The sequence below is a fragment of the Dromiciops gliroides genome, chromosome 3 (genome assembly GCF_019393635.1).
Source record: "Dromiciops gliroides isolate mDroGli1 chromosome 3, mDroGli1.pri, whole genome shotgun sequence".
Lineage (NCBI taxonomy): Eukaryota > Metazoa > Chordata > Mammalia > Microbiotheria > Microbiotheriidae > Dromiciops > Dromiciops gliroides.
The window spans coordinates 216,131,390-216,149,721 of NC_057863.1; the positions used below are offsets into that span (position 1 = coordinate 216,131,390).

At 38.7% G+C, this 18,332-nt stretch overlaps 1 protein-coding gene across 1 annotated transcript in view; it reads right to left on the reverse strand.

Moving 5' to 3' along the window:
- BEND2 (BEN domain containing 2) overlaps positions 1 to 9,656 on the reverse strand; it is a 49,631-nt gene extending 39,975 nt beyond the window's left edge. Inside the window, exon 1 of the mRNA XM_043991343.1 lies at positions 9,537 to 9,656. Coding sequence (XP_043847278.1) covers positions 9,537 to 9,552 — 16 coding nt within the window. The 5' untranslated portion in view covers positions 9,553 to 9,656. The remainder of the gene's footprint in view (positions 1 to 9,536) is intronic.
- Positions 9,657 to 18,332: the final 8,676 nt, after the last annotated feature.

Consider the following 18,332-nt stretch of genomic DNA (forward strand, 5'->3'; position numbering starts at 1 on the left):
AGCCATAGATTTTGAAAAATCTAACCAAGAGAGTATCTACTTAAAAAAAAATACATTCTGAAAATTTGCTACTAGAATATGATAGATTCTACGGAAGCATGGCAACATAGTAAACTTTTTTTTAATGGTTGTAGGCCAAGAATCTATATAGTACTCTAATAAGCAGTAAAACCTCATTAATTCAAATTCTTCTACTTTCTAATATGTAACAAATCCAATTCAATCTATTATACATTTATGAAGTCCTACTATGTGCCAGGCACAGTGAATTCAAAGAAAAAAATCTAAAGAATCTTGGTTTTCAAAGGATTTCCATTTTACTGGAGAGAAACATATATAAAGAAATGTAAATAACAACATACATATACAAATCAATACATGAAAGAATTTCAAGAAAGCACTCACTTGCAGAATCAGGAAAGGCCTATTAGAAGTGGTATTTGAACTTGAGTGGATCCTTGAGCAAAGGGTTCTGGGGTCAGTTGGGGGTTGGTGAGGAGGGAAAACATCCTAGACATGAGGGAGCCTGGGGAAAGGCTATGTGGTAAACAGATATGGGAAATGGAGTGTCATAGACATAGATCAGCAAGCTGACCAGTTTGGCTAGAATGGAAAGATGTCATAAACTGTACTTTAAAATGGTTTGCAAAAGGAAAGCTGGGAAATAATTTTTACTGCCAGTATTTCTGATAAAGGCCTCATTTCTAAAATACATAGGGAACTAAATCAATTTTATAAGAATATAATTCATTCCCCAATTGAGAAATGGTTAAAGGATATGAACAGGCAGTTTTCAGATAAAGAAATCAAAGCTATTTATTGTCATATGAAAAAAATGCTCTTAATCACTATTAATTAGAGAAATGCAAATTAAAACAACTCTGAGGTACCACCTCATACCTATCAGTTTGGCTAATAGGACAAAAAAAGGAAAATAATAAATGTTGGGGAAGCTGTGGAAAAATTGGAACACTAATGCATTGTTGTTGGAGTTGTGAACCGATCCAACCATTCTGGAAGGCAATTTGGAACTATGCCCAAAGGGCTATGAAACTGTGCATCCCCTTTGACCCAGTAATACCACTACTAGGTCTGTATCCCAAAGAGATCATAAAAAAGCAAAAAGTACCTACATGTAGAAAAATATTTATAGCAACTCTTTGTGGTGGCCAAGAACTGGAAATTGAGGGGATGCCCATCAATTGGGGAATGGCTGAACAAGTTGGGGTATATGAATGTAATGGAATACTATTGTGCTAAAAGAAATGAGGAGCAGGCAGATTTCAGATAAACCTAGAAAGATTTAAGTGGACTGATACTGAGTGAAGTGTGCAGAATCAGGAGAAAACACTGTACACAGTAACAGCATTACTGTGTGATGATCAACTGTGATAGACTTAGCTCTTCTCAGCAATACAATGATCCAAGAAAGGACTAATGATGGAAAATGCTCTTCAGGAGCAGCTAGGTGGCCCATGGATAAAGCACCAGCCCTTCAGGAGGACCTGAGTTCAAATCCAGCCTCTGACACTTGACACTTACTAGCTGTGTGACCCTGGGCAAGTCACTTAACCCTCATTGCCCTGCCCCACCCCCAAAAAGAAAAAAGAAAATGCTCTCCATATCCAGAAAAGAGAACTGTGGAATCTGAATGCAGATTGAACCATGCTGTTTTTACTTTTTTTTCCTTTTTTCAAGTTTTCCCCTTTTTTCTGATTCTTCTTTCACAACATGACTAATGCAGAAATATGTTTAATGTGATTGTACATATATAACCTATATCAGATTGCTTTCTGTTTTGGGGAGGGGGGAGGAAAGGAAGGGAGAGAAATTTGGAACTTGAAATCTTATGAAAACAAATGTTAAAAACTATCTTTACATATAACTGGAAAAAACAAAACACTTTTAAGAATGAAAAAAAAAAAGAATAGTTTGCAAAAGCTCACCTAATCCCTTCTTATACTTTTGTCTTAGAGGACTTCAGAATTTGTGCTGTTTACTGTCAAATTGACTTTGTACGAAAGGGAAAGTAGGCATAAAATTAGCAGTTACAGATAATTTTTTCCAACCACCTTTCTTCCGCAGTGATAACATCCTGGATTTTTACCCAAGTACTTGTTAATAGTCCACCCCCATCCTCTTTACAGGTATCTTCCGAAACTGGTCCCTTGCAGCATGAACCTCTTCTGAGAACACCTGGTCTGACAGAGCTTCCTACTTTTTGTTTTGTTTTGAGGGTTTGTTTTTCTTTTAAGTGCAATTTCTGCTTCTTATGCCAGAGCTAGGCTAAAATCCAAACATCCATTTTCATGGATGGAAAAAATAGTTATTAAATCTTAACAAAAAATTTCCATTTTTCATTTCAAGAAGGGTGAGGAATAAGAAAAGATTTATCAGATATAGCAATTAAGAGATCCCTGGTAACTTTGAAGAAAATAGTTTCATTTGAAGTCAGAAGCTAGATCATGGAAAACAGGCTGACCTCTGAGGGATGGGCTTCCCTTTCCAACACCTGACCAGGGGGAATTGGTTTTATTTTGTTCTGTTTTTTAAATTTAGAATTTCATAACCTGCCCCCCATTATAAGTAAAAACAATTAACATCCATTTTTAAAACTTTGTGTTCCAAATTCTCTTCCTCCCTCCTTCCCCATACCCCTTAACAACACAATATAAGTTATACTTGTGTAGCCATGTAAAACATTTCCACATTAGTCAGGCTGTGAAAGAAAATAGACAAAAAAAAAAAAACCTTAAGAAAAAGGAACTAAAAAAAATTGTTTCAATCTGTATTCTAGACACCATTAGTTCTTTCTTTGGAGATGGACTGAATTTTTCATAAGTCTTTCAGAGTTATCTTGGATTATTTTATTGCTGAAAATAGCTAAGTCATTCACAGCTGATCATCTTTATATTATTTTTATATAATATTGCTGTTACTTTGTATACAGTACATTTCACTTTACATCAGCTTATATAAGTCCTTCCAAGTGTTTCTGATAGCATCCTGCTCATCATTTCTTTTTGTTGTTGGTTTTTATTTGTTTTTGAGGGGCAATGGAAGTTAAGTGACTTGCCCAGGGTCACACAGTTAGTAAGTATCAAGTATCTGAGGCCGGATTTGAACTCAGGTCCTCCTGAATCCAGGGCCAATGCTTTATCCACTGTGCCACCTAGCTGCCCCCTCATCATATCTTATAGCACAATAGTGTTCCATCATAATCTCATCCCACAATCTATTTAGTCATTCCCCAATTAATGGGCATATCCTCAATTTTGAATTCTTTGCACCAGAGAAAGGCTGCCATAAGTATTTTTTTGTACACATAGGTTCTTTAACTTTTTTGTTTTCTTATCTCTTTTTGGATACTGACCTAGTGGTGGTATTACTAGGTCAAAGAGTATGCCTGGTTTTGTAGCCCTTTGGCCATATTTCCAAATTGCTCTACAGAATGTTTGAATCAGTTTACAACTCCACCAATAGTGCATTAATGTCTCATTTTCCCCATGTCCCCTTCAACATTTGTCATTTCCCTCTGCTGTCCTATTATCCAATCCGCTAGGGATGAGGTAGTACCCCAGAATTGTTTTGACCTATATCTTTCCAATCAACATTGAATTAGAGCATTTTTTATATGGTTATAGGTAGCTTTGATTATTTCATCTGAAAACTTCATATCTTTTGATTATCAATTGGGGAATGGCTCTTATCTTAAAAAATTTATGTGTTTGAAAAATAAGGCCTGTCAAACTTGCTTCAAAATTTTTTCAGAGTTACTACAGCTAACTGTATTTCCCTCCATTCTATTCCCTCCCCATGACATTTACTCTATTTTCTATCCCTGGCCCTCCTCAAAAGTGTTTTGCTTTTGATTGCCCTTCCCCCAATTTCCCCTCCCTTCTATCACACTCCCCTCCCCCCCATCCCTTTCCCTGCCTACTTTCCTGCAGGGTAAAATAAATTACTATACTCAATTGAGTATGTATATTATACCTTCTTTGAGCCAATTCTGATGAAAGTAAGGTTCACTTACTCCCCAGCACCTCCCCCATCTTTTCTTCCACTGAATAAGCTTTTTCTTTTTTCTTTTATGTGAGACACTTTACCCCATTCCACCTCTCCCTTTCGCTTACTCCCAATGCATTCCTCTCACCCCTTAATTTTATTTTTTTAAAGATATCATTCCTTCATATTCCACTGGTACCTGTGCCCTCTGTCCACAGAGCCTATCCACCTGCCCTAATAATGAGAAAGTTCTTATGAGTTACAAGTATCATCTTCCCATGTAGGAATGCAAACAGTTTAACCTTTTAATATCCTTTATGATTTCTTTTTCCTGTTTACTTTCTTATGTTTCTCTAGAGTCTTGTATTTGAAAATCAAATTTTCTATTCAGCTCAGGTTTTTTCAATCAGAATTCCTGAAAGTGCTCTCTTTAATTCCCATTTTTCCCCCTGAAAAAAACTCAGTTTTGCTGGGTAGGTGATCCTTGGTTGTAATCCCAGTTCCTTTGCCCTCCAGGATATCATATTCCAAGCCTTCTGATCCTTTAATGTAGAAGCTGCTAGATTTTGTGTTATCCTGACTGTGGCTCCACAATACTTGAATTGTTTCTTTCTGGCTGCTTACAATATTTTTTCCTTGACCTCAAAGCTCTGGAATTTGGCTATAGTATTCCCTAGAATTTTCATTGTGGAATCTCTTTCAGGAGGTGATCAGTGGATTCTTTCAATTTCTATTTTACCTTCTGGTTCTAGAATATCAAGGCAATTTTCCCAGACAATTTCTTGGAAGATGATGTCTAGGCTCTTTTTTTGATCATGGTTTTCAGGTAGTCCAATAACTTTCAAATTATTTCTCCTGGATCTATTTTCCAAAATCAGTTGTTTTTCCAATGAGATATTTCTTATTGCCTTCTATTTTTTCATGCTTTTGGCTTTGCTTTATTGTTTCTTGATTTCTCATAAAGTCATTAGCTTCCATTTGTTCAATCCTAATTTTTAAGGAATTATTTTCTTCAGAGAGCTTTTGTACCTCCTTTTCCATTTGGCCAATTTGGCTTTTCAAGGCATTCTTTTCCCCATTGGCTTTTTGTACCTCTTTTACCATTTGGCCTAGTCTGGTTTTTAAGGTGTTATTTTCTTCAGTATTTTTTTGTGTCTCCTTTACCAAGCTGTTGACTTTTATTTCATTATTTTCTTGTATCACTCTCATTTCCCTTTCCATTTTTTTCCTCTACCTCTCTTACTTTATTTTTAAAGTTCTTTTTGAGCGCTTTTATGGCCTGAGACCAATTCATATTTTTCTTGGAAGCTTTGGATGTAGGAGCTTTGACTTTGCTATCTTCTTCTGAGGGTGTATTTTCATCTTCCTTGTCACCATAGAAACTTTCTAGGGTCAGCATTTTTTCTGTCTGCTTATTTTCCCCATCTATTTCTTGCCTTTTTAACTCCTTCTTAAAGTGGGGCACTGCTTCCAGGGTGGAGGGCACACTGTCCCAAACTTCAGGGGGTTTGTACAGCTGTTCTTTGAGATACTTCTAGGAATTTGTAAGTCCTTAGTTCTTCCAAGGTGGTATGATTTAAGAAGACGTTTACCACTCTCCTGGCCTTTGCTCTGGTTTGTAAGCAACCACAGTCCTGCTTTTCTACCCTGGAATTATTAACAGAGCCCAGCTCTACTGTGGCTGGAAGCTCTGGTGTGCTTGTGCTCCTCTGAACCAGGGGGAATTGTAAGTCACAGGCTGGCACAAATATCTTGCTTGACTGTATTTGTAACCCAGGTAGTTAGCAAAGAGCCTCACACATAAGTGCTTAATGATTTTATCAGTTGTGAAAGGCCCATAGCTAGTATCACCTTACCTGAGAACCTCTCTGAATTTTATGGAATCCCCTCCAGGCTCTGGAGTTGCTAAGTGGCAGCATGGCCTAATGTACAGAGTTCTATACTGAGTATAGAACTGGGGAGTCTGGAAGACCAGAATTCTCATCTTGCTTCAAACACTTACTAGCCGTGTGACTGCAGGCAACTTATTAAACCTCTTAACTTCCCCAGGCCTTAGTTTCCTAATCTATATGAGAAGGATGACAAGAGCACCTCCCTCCCTGGTTGTGAGGAGCAAAGAAGAGAATACGCATAAAGTGCTTTTCAAAGATCTTAAAGTGTTACATAAGTGTTAGTTGTTTCATAGTTTTGAGAGAAAGAGACTTAAGAAACCCTTACTGGTGACTTTGAAAGGGGAAAGAAGAACGCCTCCAAGGACCTTGAGGAGAGAGTCTCACCAGGAGGGAACCATTTGGAGTCTTGATAGGGCTAAAAAACCAATTCATTTTAAACATACCTGAGAGGTTTTTAGAGGATTGTAAACAGTCAAGATGAGAGAAAAGTACAGGCAGCAGAGAAGAAAAAAAAGCCAATATAATTTTAGGCTACATGAACTGAATTGAATAATCAAATTCCTTTAATCTCCTGTGGTCAGATCACATCTGTCCTGATCTCTGTGTACTGTGCTCTATTCTGGGCACTATTTTAGGAAGGACATTATCAGGATGAAGCACTTTAAGAAAAGGGTAGCAAAGGTATGAAAAGGAGAGAAAACAAATGAAAACTGGTTGAAAGAAATGGATAAGGGCGGCTAGGTGGCGCAGTGGATAAAGCACCAGCCCTGGATTCAAGAGTACCTGAGTTCAAATCTGGCCTCAGACACTTGACACTTACTAGCTGTGTGACCCTTGGGCAAGTCACTTAACCCCCATTGCCCTGCAAAAAAAAAAAAAAGAGAGAGAGAAAGAAATGGATACAGAACAATTTTTGCCTGGAGAAACAAGGACTTAGGGGCCTTTGACCCAGCCATACCACTATTAGTCCTATATTCTAAGGACATCAAAGAACGAGGGCAAGGTCTTTTATGTACAAAAATATTTATAGCAATCTTAACATTCAAGTGAATCTGCTCTCTCTAAAGGTACCAATGGGGGTAGCTAGGTAGTGCAATAGATAAAGCATTGGCCCTGGATTCAGGAGGAACTGAGTTCAAATCCAGCCTCAGACACTTGACACTAGCTGTGTGACCCCTGGGCAAATTACTGAACCCTCCTCATTGCCCCATACAAAAAAAATTTTTTTAAATAAAGGTACCAATGAGCTAAATTGCTAAATCTAATTTTTTTCTCAACTCTCATCCTTAACCTTTCAGCAGCATTTGATATTCCTGACTTCTCCCTCCTGAATACTCTCCTTCAGTTTTCCTAAAGTTATAGTTTCTCCCTCTACCTGTCTGTCTCTTCTTTCTTAGGCTCTTAGCTACATCAGCACTGAAATCTTTTCCCTGAACTATGGAAATTTCCCAAGGTTCTTACCTATGTTCTTTCATCTTCTGTCTATATACTTTTTCTATTGGTGATCACATCCTCTCCAATGGACTCAGTTATCATCTCTAAGCAGATGGTTCCCAGACCTATATTATACATTCAGAGTTTGCCTATTCCAAATTGAAAGGCACAGTTGGGATTAAATAGCAAGCAGCAGTGGAGGGTAATACAAATTTACCAAGTGGACAGAGACTTAATTCTGCCAGATTATTCCAAGAGCATTTAAGGATGGAAGAGGAGGACAACAGAAACCAAAAATGGAAGAGATCTGTCAAGATTTCTTTAAATAAATCATTTTCACTATCAACTGTGAAACCACCACATTTGAACATCATAGTCCCTAGAGTACTGCAAAATGAAGTAAAAACGACACTGAAGAAAAACAATAGGAAGAATAGTTTGAACTGAGTAGATATATAGATATAGACATTGATATAGATATAGGAAGCACATACTGGAAGCAGCATAATCTTAATGGCACAAAGAATTCTCAAGATTTCTGAAACAATAAACAATATCAAATAACTGGAAAGAATCATGGGTATCATTACTACCAAAAAAAAAAATCATAAGGGCACTAACAACTATTAACCCATGTCTATTTTCTCATTTTTATAAAAATCTTTATTAGAATAATTTATAGATATACTGGGAATGTCCTTGAAAAACGAGAAGGAAATAACTAGGCTTTCGTAAATGATTTTCTATAACAAACCATATCTTTTTTAACAAAATTGACTAAAAAGGTGCAGAAAATACGTTCACTGCTGTTTTTTTTCCCACTTCACCTGATTAGGTAAAGCAAAATGCCCACTTAAAGTCTCTCCTCTAACAAGCCCTCTCCTTGCATATGTTATAATTATACAAGAGTCTTTGACCAATCAGTATTTATTGTTGCTGTTGATGTTCAGTCCTGTCTGACTCCTTGTGACCCCATTTGCAGTTTTCTTGGCAAAGATACTGGAGGGTGGTTTGCCATTTCCTTCTCCAGATGAGGAAACTGAGGCAAACAGGATCAAGTGATTTGCCCGGGGTCGCACAACTCCTAAGTGTCTGAGGCCAGAGTTGAACTCAAGAAGATGACTCTCCTGACTCCAGGCCTGGTATCTAATTCACAGCTCTGCTTAGGTGCCCCTTTGTTTGTCACACTAGTCTATTTTATGCATCTAAAATCTTTTTTTTTAACCTTTCTATCTTCAGCTACTTAGCACAGTGCCTGGGTATGTCGTCGGTGCATAATAAATGGTTGACATAAATGTATTTTGTGATCAGTTTTCTCTGTCATCTTATTTTGTCATCTAAAAACTTTTTTTTTTGGGGGGGGGGGTGTCTTGCATTGTATCCCCGGCTCTTAACACAGTGCCTGGCACGTAGCACGCGCTTAATAAATGCTTGGTAACTTGATTGTATCTGACAACGTTTCCCCAGGCTTCCTTTCAGCAGGATCCATGACGCATAAAAAGGTTCCGATTCTCCACTCCCCCACCCCCCACCTTGGAGAAATCCCCTTCCAGGACTTTCCCGGGGCCTGGGTTCTGCAGGGGTTTTCTGCTCCGAGGAGTCCAAACAGAACCCGCCGCCTGCCCGGGGCCGTTTAATGACTAGGAAGCACAAGCGGTTCCGGTTACATCAAACACAGGGGCTAGGGAGCCTAGTAGCGGTCGCTCCTGCGGCCGCAGAGACGCTTTTCTGGTCACTACCTAGGAACTACCTCCGAGCCCACCCTTTTCTTCACTTTCCCGCGCCACGAAAACGCCACGCGCGCAAGCGCACTTGTAACTCCCTCCCGCCGCCGTCCGGGGCTCTCTTTCAGGTCTCACCCTCCGGCGACTACTTTCAAATCCTGGGAGTACCAAAGGGATGGGGAGGGGGAGGACCAAGAAAGCTGAATGGAAAAAGCATCAGGGCGCGAGACCCCCGACAAAGCGACAGGCAGCACTCCTGACCAATTGGAGGCCGCGACACGCCCCCTTTCGAGGACTGACCAACCCAGAGTGGCGCCGATGAAAGGGGCGGGAGTTGGCGAGCCTCTTTCTAAGCGTTTCCTCAGGGCCCAGAGGAACGGCGACGGAGCGTTTTCCTTTCCTTCCCTACGGCTGCAGCCGGGGACGAGAGAAACACCTTCCCCCACCCCCACCTAGTCAGAAGTCTGCAGAGCTGTTTTACCTTGCTCTCCAGACATGGCTAGACGCTGGCACCGGGTATTCTGCCACTCTGACTCGGTTTCGTGGCTGCCACGGGCTCGGGTTTCCGTTGGCACAGGTGGGTGGGGCTGGAAGATGGCGTTGAAACGGAAGGGGCTCGATGGGCGACGTGAGCACCAAAACTCTTTTTAAATTTCTGCGGCTGCGCAGTGGCTCCCAGTTCGAACGGTCCCCTCCGGCACGGGCGGAAGCCCAAGCGGAAGCAGAAAGTGTCTTTGGCTTTGTTGTTGCAGAGAGTTTAGCAGGTTCAGGTTGACTCACGCCCTTCCTGCCCTCCTCCCACTCCCAAAAAGCACCTAGGAGTGAAAGAACTTGCCTCCTTTTGCATCCATGCTGAACTTCATCCCAGAGATAGGAAGCAGGAAACTCCCATGATGCAGGCAGGATTTCAGCAATGCGCGATTGTGGTCTTTAAAGCCAAACTAATGAAAAAGCTCAAGAAACACCTCTGTCTTTTTAAAATGACACTGCTTGGGGCAGCTAGGTGGAGCAGTAGATAGAGCACCGGCCCTGGATTCAGGAGGACCTGAGTTCAAATGCAGCCTCAGACACTTGACACTTACCTGTGTGACCCTGGGCAAGTCACTTAACCCCAATTGCCTCACCAAGTAAAATAAAATAAAATAAAATAAAATGGCACTGCTAATATCCATGCAGTTAGGTGGCACTGAGTGCAGATAGAGTACTGAGCCTGGAGTATGTATAGAACACCTGAGTTCAAATTTAGCCTCAGGTCCTTATTAGCTATGTGACCTTGGGTAAATCACTTTGCCTCAGTTTTCTCTAAAAGGGTGTGTTGGGGCCAAATTTAATATGTAGAGAGTTAATTGGGTAGCTCCCCGTAGTACTGGGGTTCAGAAAATAATGAGGGACTTCTAGGTCCGATACTTCCTCCCCTACAAACTGCCTTTTTATAGATATTTCTCCTAGGCCAATAAGAAAGGAGCTTAACAGCCTCTTTTCCACAAACAAATCAGATTTTATTAATGGGGATAAAATACACAGCAAAGGTGAAATTAATAAAATCAAAGACAAGGGAATAGGGAAAAAGAAAAATGGATAATCCCCCTAATGCTAACAAAATTCATACAATCCCCCAAACTTGCTTCCAGCTCAGCTAATTTCAAAGAGCCGGCTCCTTTATTAACTCATGACCTGGGGGTCTGTAGCTTCAGTAGGAAAACAGCTATGCAGCCAGGGCCCACAGGACAAACTGCCAGGAAAAAATCTTTCATCCCCTCCCGCAGCTCACTTACAGGAAAAAGAGAGTGAGCTCCCCTCAGTGAACATTTACTCTCCCTCCCCAAAAGGGGAGGTCTCCATTGGAGTGTGGTTTCTCCTGCTGCCATCAGCAGCATATGGCACTCAGGACAGGACAGGTGTGGCCGATTCCAATCAGTCTGCCAAATTCTATTATTTTACCAAGAGCACCTATGGTGTGCCAAGCACTTCCATAAGCACTGAGGATACAGAGAAAGGCATGAGACAGTCCTGGCCTTTAAGGAGCTCCCAATCTAATGAGGGAAGAGAGCACATATAAAGAAGTTGAAACCTGGACTGAAGGGAAGGGTGAATTAGGGTACCCAGCATAGGGACACAATGAAGTCCTGCAGCCCTGGTAGGAAAGGGCAGAAGGAGATGTGAATTAGAGAGCTGATGTCATCTTGCAGGTTGTTGAATTTCTGGAGATGATGTAGTCCAGGAGGGCAGTTTGGGAGGGAGGGTCAGAAGGATGAGGTGAAGGCACTGAGCCCCCTCTTTAAATGGAGAATCTGAGAGGGGTTGTTATGTCCATCCTTCACATTCTCCAGTAAGAGAAAGGGAGAAGCCCCAAAGGCAGGGGTACTGAGGAGGTATAAGTTTCAGAGTTGGTGTTATCTTGCTGGATGATGAGCTTCTGGATATCTTGAAGTTCAAAAGAGCAGTCAGGTAGGGAAATGATGTTTATAAAGTGAGGAATTTGAACTAATCTACTTGGAAAATGGTCTGCTCCTAGACTGAGGAAAGCATAAGCAACCACAAAAAAAACAAAACAAACAAACAAAAAAACACCAGGAATCAGAATCTGAAGAAGAAAAGCAAGAGAAATAAGAACAATGGGAAGTACCCATGAAAGAACAAAATAAACCTGGCTGAAACCAACTTTGTGGTCCATTCACTCTGCTTCCATCAGTTTCATATGCAAAGTTCTATGCAGCTGCCAATATTCCTGAGTATGCATCTCCTTGTAATATAATTCCCCCATGAAAACTCACCTGATCAACAGCAACTCGGGAACATAACCAACCCTGAAATAGGATTAAAATTGTAAATTCAATTGGTTTCTAGTTGTCCTGGCCAACCTGGTTCTGTAAAGTGAAAGAAGAGACCTTGGGGCGGCTAGGTGGCGCAGTGGATAAAGCACCAGCCCTGGATTCAGGAGTACCTGACTTCAAATCCGGCCTCAGACACTTGACACGTACTAGCTGTGTGACCCTGGGCAAGTCACTTAACCCCCATTGCCCCTCAAAAACAAAAACAAAAAAAAAAAGAAGAGACCTTTTCTTTTTTTCTTTCTTTCTTTTTCTTTCTTTCTTTCTTTCTTTCTTTCTTTCTTTCTTTCTTTTTCTTCCTTCCTTCCTTCCTTCCTTCCTTCCTTCCTTCCTTCCTTCCTTCCTTCCTTCCTTCCTTCCTTCCTTCCTTCCTTTCTTTTGTGTGTGTGTGTGGGGGGGCAGTGAGGGTTAAGTGACTTGCCCAGAGTCACATAGCTACTAAGTGTCAAGTGTCTGAGGCTGGATTTGAACTCAGGTCCTCCTGAATCCAGGGCTGGTGCTTTATCCACTGCGCCACCTACCTGCCCCCAAACTCAAACTTTTAAAGTGAAAAACTATGTAACTAGGATTATGTCCAAGCTTGGAACATTTTGCATACTACTGTCTGTGTGGAAGGAAAGGCTCCTAAATGGTGGAGAGAGTGATTGGTTACTTCATATAACCAGGGTTTGATAGGGAGGGACTAAGTTGGAAAGTGTAACCTAAGAACTATCAACCACTGAAGTGGCTTCTGTTCTTTCGTAACCCTAGAACAACAATATCTGAGGGAGCAGATAGATATAATATAATTCTGATTCATTACTCCTTTGGAGACTAAAGAGAGGAGCACCCAGTTTCATGGCCTTTCTATTCCCCTCAAGGCAAAAGCCATTGTCTTCCTTGGAGAAGGGTGGGCCAGACTCCAGAGATATCTATTCATGCCTTTCCTAAACTACAAGTCAAACCATTTTCACAACTCATGAAGATATACATATTTTACATGGGCATACACATATTACATATAAAATTTTTTTAAATTAATGGGTATTTGTGTAACATGGAATTTAAATATTTCCTGTACTGTATATGTAGAATGAGTAGGAGTGTTTCTCTTCTCTGGAATTATTTGATTTTATCACTTTCTCTAAGTTGACCAAAACCATTACAAAATGAGCTTTCTTTAGGGGATAGAGAAAAAAAAAAATTCTCATCTGAAGTGACAGATAACAAGAATGTTTCTCATGACTTGGTATACCCTGGGGAAATGGATGTTAAGAGAAGTAAACCTTCTTTGACCTTCAGACTTCTCAGATATAAATATCGGGAGTGCAGTTATTTCCACACCCCCCCCCATATCACCTTAATAGGTCCTCAGTAAATTTTTTTTTTATTTTAATGAGCCTTGAGACCACTAGCTCCCATTTAGTGGTTTACAAATTCCTTGAAGTTCTTTAATAATGCCTTAGGCACCATTAAAATAATTGCCTAATTATGTTACAAATATATTGTTCCTCTGTGACAACAAGGATATGCATGTTTAGAATATTATAGGTCTTCAGTGATTTGAAATTGTTATGATCACATATACAATGATTTTGGTGTTCATGCAGCAATTACATCAAATTCTGACCATTTCTAAGTGCAACATGTTCTTACAGTTTCTCAACCTGTAATCAAATTGTTTCCAAACCTCCACAAAGATTCCATTCCAGTGCAGATTCCCAACAGATGGTCAGATGCATGTGCATACCCTCATTTACATTCTGTATACTTCACCAGAGTAGCTCCTTGTTCCTCTGGTACCCTGTAATTATATCTCAACAGCTGTGTAATTATGTGATCAAAGTGTTATAAACATTTGTGTTCTCACAGTGCAAATGTCAGGCTGTCTGAAAACTGTGATCACAAGTCATGTACATTACAATCCATCTTGAAATCATCATGGACCACTACAAATGTTCTATAGGAAAAAAAAAATCTTATATAGCCTCTCATTGCAGTATTAAGACTTTTTAAATTTAAACTTATTCCTCACTTTTATTACTGAGATACTTTACTATTTTTTATATGGCAGCTTATTGAATGAACTAACAGGTAACGCTGGTCAGTTGTTACAGTATAGTCTATGAGAGTGTCAGTGGTAGAAGAAAATAAAGTCACTTCTGAAGAGATTCTTTCCTTACAAAGGTTACTATATATAGATACAGATAGATAGTATGTATACACTATGTATATAAACATTATATACACACATATGTAAACATTGGTAAAATGAAGCAATATATACAATTGCACTTTAAATATATTTATTGTTTTATTGTTTAAAACAGGGCTTGTTATTAGCCAATAGAAAACTAAATATTTTATTTATTTATTCATATTTTTTGATTGGTTAAGAGGCTAAAAATTACAAAATGATTTTTTAAATTTCAGAGTTTATAAAAAATATCCTTCCATTTTCTACCATACATTTATACATGAACATTTTCGCTTTATTATTTTTAAAATTAAAATACAGAAATAATCTCGATACAAAAACAAATTTTAAAAAATAAAATTTAAAAATTAAAAAAAAACAAATTTAAGACTGTATTGGTCTGACATTGAGCCAAATATTGCAAGCCTTTGTTCAAATAAGAGTTCAACATTGAAATTAAGTTTGTATGTGATTATTACATATTTAAATATGCAAATTATAACTTATTGCACTAAATAGGTTAAAATAATTATATTCAACAAAATTTCTAAATTAAAGAAATTTCATGCGAAGTCTTAGAGATAATAGTAAACTTATGAGTTCTTGGTGGATTACTTTTAATTCTTACAGAATCTCTCATGTAAAATATTTGTATTATATTCATATAATTATTTTAAAATTTTATATTGAAAATTTTCATAATTATAGGTAGAAGAAAAATTTATATATTATAATTACATAATGAAAATTTTTATTTGGACTGTTTATGGGCAAAAGTTACCATTGTAATTACTGTAACTATTTAATGAATATATATTTTAAAATAGTATATTAAATTAGCCTGGGTGTTCAGAGCACCTTTTTGTTGTTATTGTTGTTGTTGAAAAGGCCCACAGAACAAAAAGTAATGGGAACCACTGCTTTAGGCTTCCACCACCAACCTTTGTTTCCAACTCCAAGAGTTTGCCATAAAATCAATGCAGAAAACATAGATACAGAAGCTGGTACTCAAAGAGTTTCAGGCTCATCCTATGCAATTGTAAAAAATACAAAATGCCAGTTGTAAACTTTTTATACTTTTCTTTTTTCTTTACTTCCAGATTCAAATCTTGGTCTTCATTTGGGATCATGAGAAATTGAATTGAGGTAAGTGTGACATTTAGATGCATTTAGTATGACTACATCTCTAGAGGAGCTGGGACATTGTTTTACTTTCAAATACTACTGGAGGAGTGTGGGGAAGGTATAACCCACAAAATATACTGTGGAACTGTGGTGAAACATGATCTGCAAAGTTGGGGAGGTAACTTAGAGGGATGTTATCTTGTGGAGACTTCATCAGAGATGTGTTTGGGATGCCCTACCTATGTGTAAAGACTCATTGGAGTAATTCTACAACTGGGACTTCTTGTATGCCTTAGCATTGCAGAGATCTCTTGGGGAAAAATTAACATTTTTAGTTAGTTTTAATTTTCAGTTAGCTTAGTACAGTTAGTTTTCTCATTTATTTCTTTTAAGATTCAAACCAATTTCTGTTAGATAACTTATAAGACTGAATGCTTTTATATTGCTATCCATTGTATTATTATACTGATTACCACTATAGAAGCTAATATGATTAGTATGGATGTTTTATCCTTAGAATACTGGTGCTTAGCAATTTTCCTAAAGTATATTGGGAGAGGTCTTCTATTTTAAATTTTTTTAAGCAGACTTAGATTATTTGTCTTCCTATGATGTGAGTCTAGTCAGCTATCTTAAATCTTCACACACTGCACAGAATAAGATTTCTCCTGTGGTCTAGAAACCCTGGGTAATCAATCCTAAGTATTTTATCCTTTTTTTAGAAATTGCACATCTCTTTAGAGGCTTTTCCAAGTTTGATTTTCTTTTAATATAACCTGTTTAGGGGCAGCTAGGTGGCGCAGTGGATAGAGCACCGGCCGTGGAGTCAGGAGTACCTGAGTTCAAATCCGGCCTCAGACACTTAACACTTACTAGCTGTGTGACCCTGGGCAAGTCACTTAACCCCAATTGCCTCACTAAAAAAAAAAAAAAAAAAAAAAAAAAAAAAAAAAAAAAATATAACCTGTTTATTTTATTGAAGTATGAATTTGGGCCTCCATTTGGATTGTCCAATGTGTTTCAAGAACCCAGAGGAATCCCCACCTCATCCCCTTCCCCCGAGGACTGAAATGTCCTTGCATGCGTGGGTCCAGAGAAGAGGGCCTTTTTAATGGGAGAGAGAGAGGGCAAGCACCCCACCTCTCCTGGGACCCACAGGTCTTTGTTCTGTGAAATCCAAGCTTTTCCTCTGCAGGTAGAGGCTTGATTTCCCTACCCCACCTCCTTCTTCTTTTCATTATTGTCTTGGGTTGGAGCAAACCTTTGAAAACTTCAATACAGGTGACAATTTTATAATATAGCATCTGCTTCTTAAAATCGTATGTTAATGAATTTGGGGTGGGGGTGTAACCCTTAGGTTAACAGCTGGTAAAACTGGACCTCCTAAAAAATAAGTTAATTTCCAGATCGTTTAAAAACCCTCACATGGATTTTGCTCAGACTTTTTAGTATAAAGTGCTGGGAGAAGTATCTGAGAGGATTATAATTTATCCTCCCCAAGTCAGTAGATTGCTATCCAGAATTGAGATTACAGAAAAACATGCCATTAGCAACCTGGTTGATTTGCTGGGTTCAGCAAATTTTTAACTGGGGTAGGGAAGAGACATCGCAGGAAAAAGATTTGATGATTTGTTAATATGTCAACACAGTGTTGACAGTCTGTTTTCCCTTTACAGAATTTGAATGCCTTTTTCATATTGAGTATGAAGGGGTATATCACTGGATGACTGAAAATTGTCCATACCCCTTGAGGGCTTTAAATAGCAGAACTCTGGAGAGGGAATCAATTTTGAGAGTTTGGTGTAATTTAGGCTCAGAGCAATTGTAGAGTATGACATCTTCAAGAAGGAATTAAGGAATGACTTTTCCAGAAGGAGACACCCAATCCAGAATTTGGAGTCAGTGTTAAAAAGTTTGTGCCACCATTGAGAAAGCAGAGACACATACTTTCCAGATTGACATAGAGAGACAGATAGTCATTTAGGGAATAAGTCTAGGCAGCTATCTTAGATCCTTATGTACTTCAGGTACATAGAATAAGATTTGCCTGATGTTCTAGAAACTTCAAGTAGCCAACTGCATGTGGTTAATCATTTTTTGGAGGTTCCACACCTCCTTAGAGATTTTTCAGAGTTTGCTTTCCTTTTTTAGATAACTTATTTGCAGGTTTAAATAACCTGATACATTTTCACTGGCTTCAAGGAGCACAACCTCTGGCAATAAATAAGCGAACCAGCTATGTACTCAAGAGTGAGCTCAGCAACATGAGAGGAATCAGCCCTGGCTGCATGTCTTCCTTACATATACATCTTGCTGCCTTCATGCTCTTAGTTTGTGCCTTCTTTTCCTAGGGATACTGTATATTTTTATGGGAGAGCATGGCACACAGGTTTGCTGGGAAAATATTTTGTAGCTACTTTTCTTATTATTTCATCTCAGTCAATTTCTTTGCTTTAATTTCTGTTGCTTTGTCTTCTGGCTAACTGTTAATGGCAAGCATACTAGTGGGGGCTCATGAGCTTCGTGGTCTTAAAGTGGGTACTCACAGAGCACACACACACCCTTGAACCATAAAATAGCAGGTACCCTCTGGGGAGCCTAGGAGTGCAAGTGCAAGTTGGAGTTGTATGTCAGAGGGGGTTATTAAACTCATATTAATATTTGTGGTATTTGTGGAATTAAAAATTGTAAAACTCCAAACTGTATATCTGAGAAGAGTTACTATTTTATAATATGACTTCCAGGATTGTTTATTACTATTTGCATGATGAAACATCAAATAGGCATAAGGAAAAGTGTCACTAGCTGAAATTTAGCATTTCCTTCAATTATGAAGTTTTAAAAAAGCACCACTATTCTGTGAAGGGGTCCATAATCTTCACCAGAGTGCCAAGAGGGTCCAGGACACATAGAAAACTTAAGAATCCCTTTTCTAGGATCATAGGTATTAGAACTGGAAGGAAATGCAAAAATCATCTCATCTAAACCCATAGTGTTACAGAAGAAGAAATGGAGGCCCATAGGGGATAAGTAAATTTGCATTCTTAAAAAAATATAACTTTTTAGTTCTAAGTCTCTTTGATAGTTCTTTTGAGAGACTAGTGGGTTATACCTAGGGCTTTACCATCATTAAAATAACTTTTTC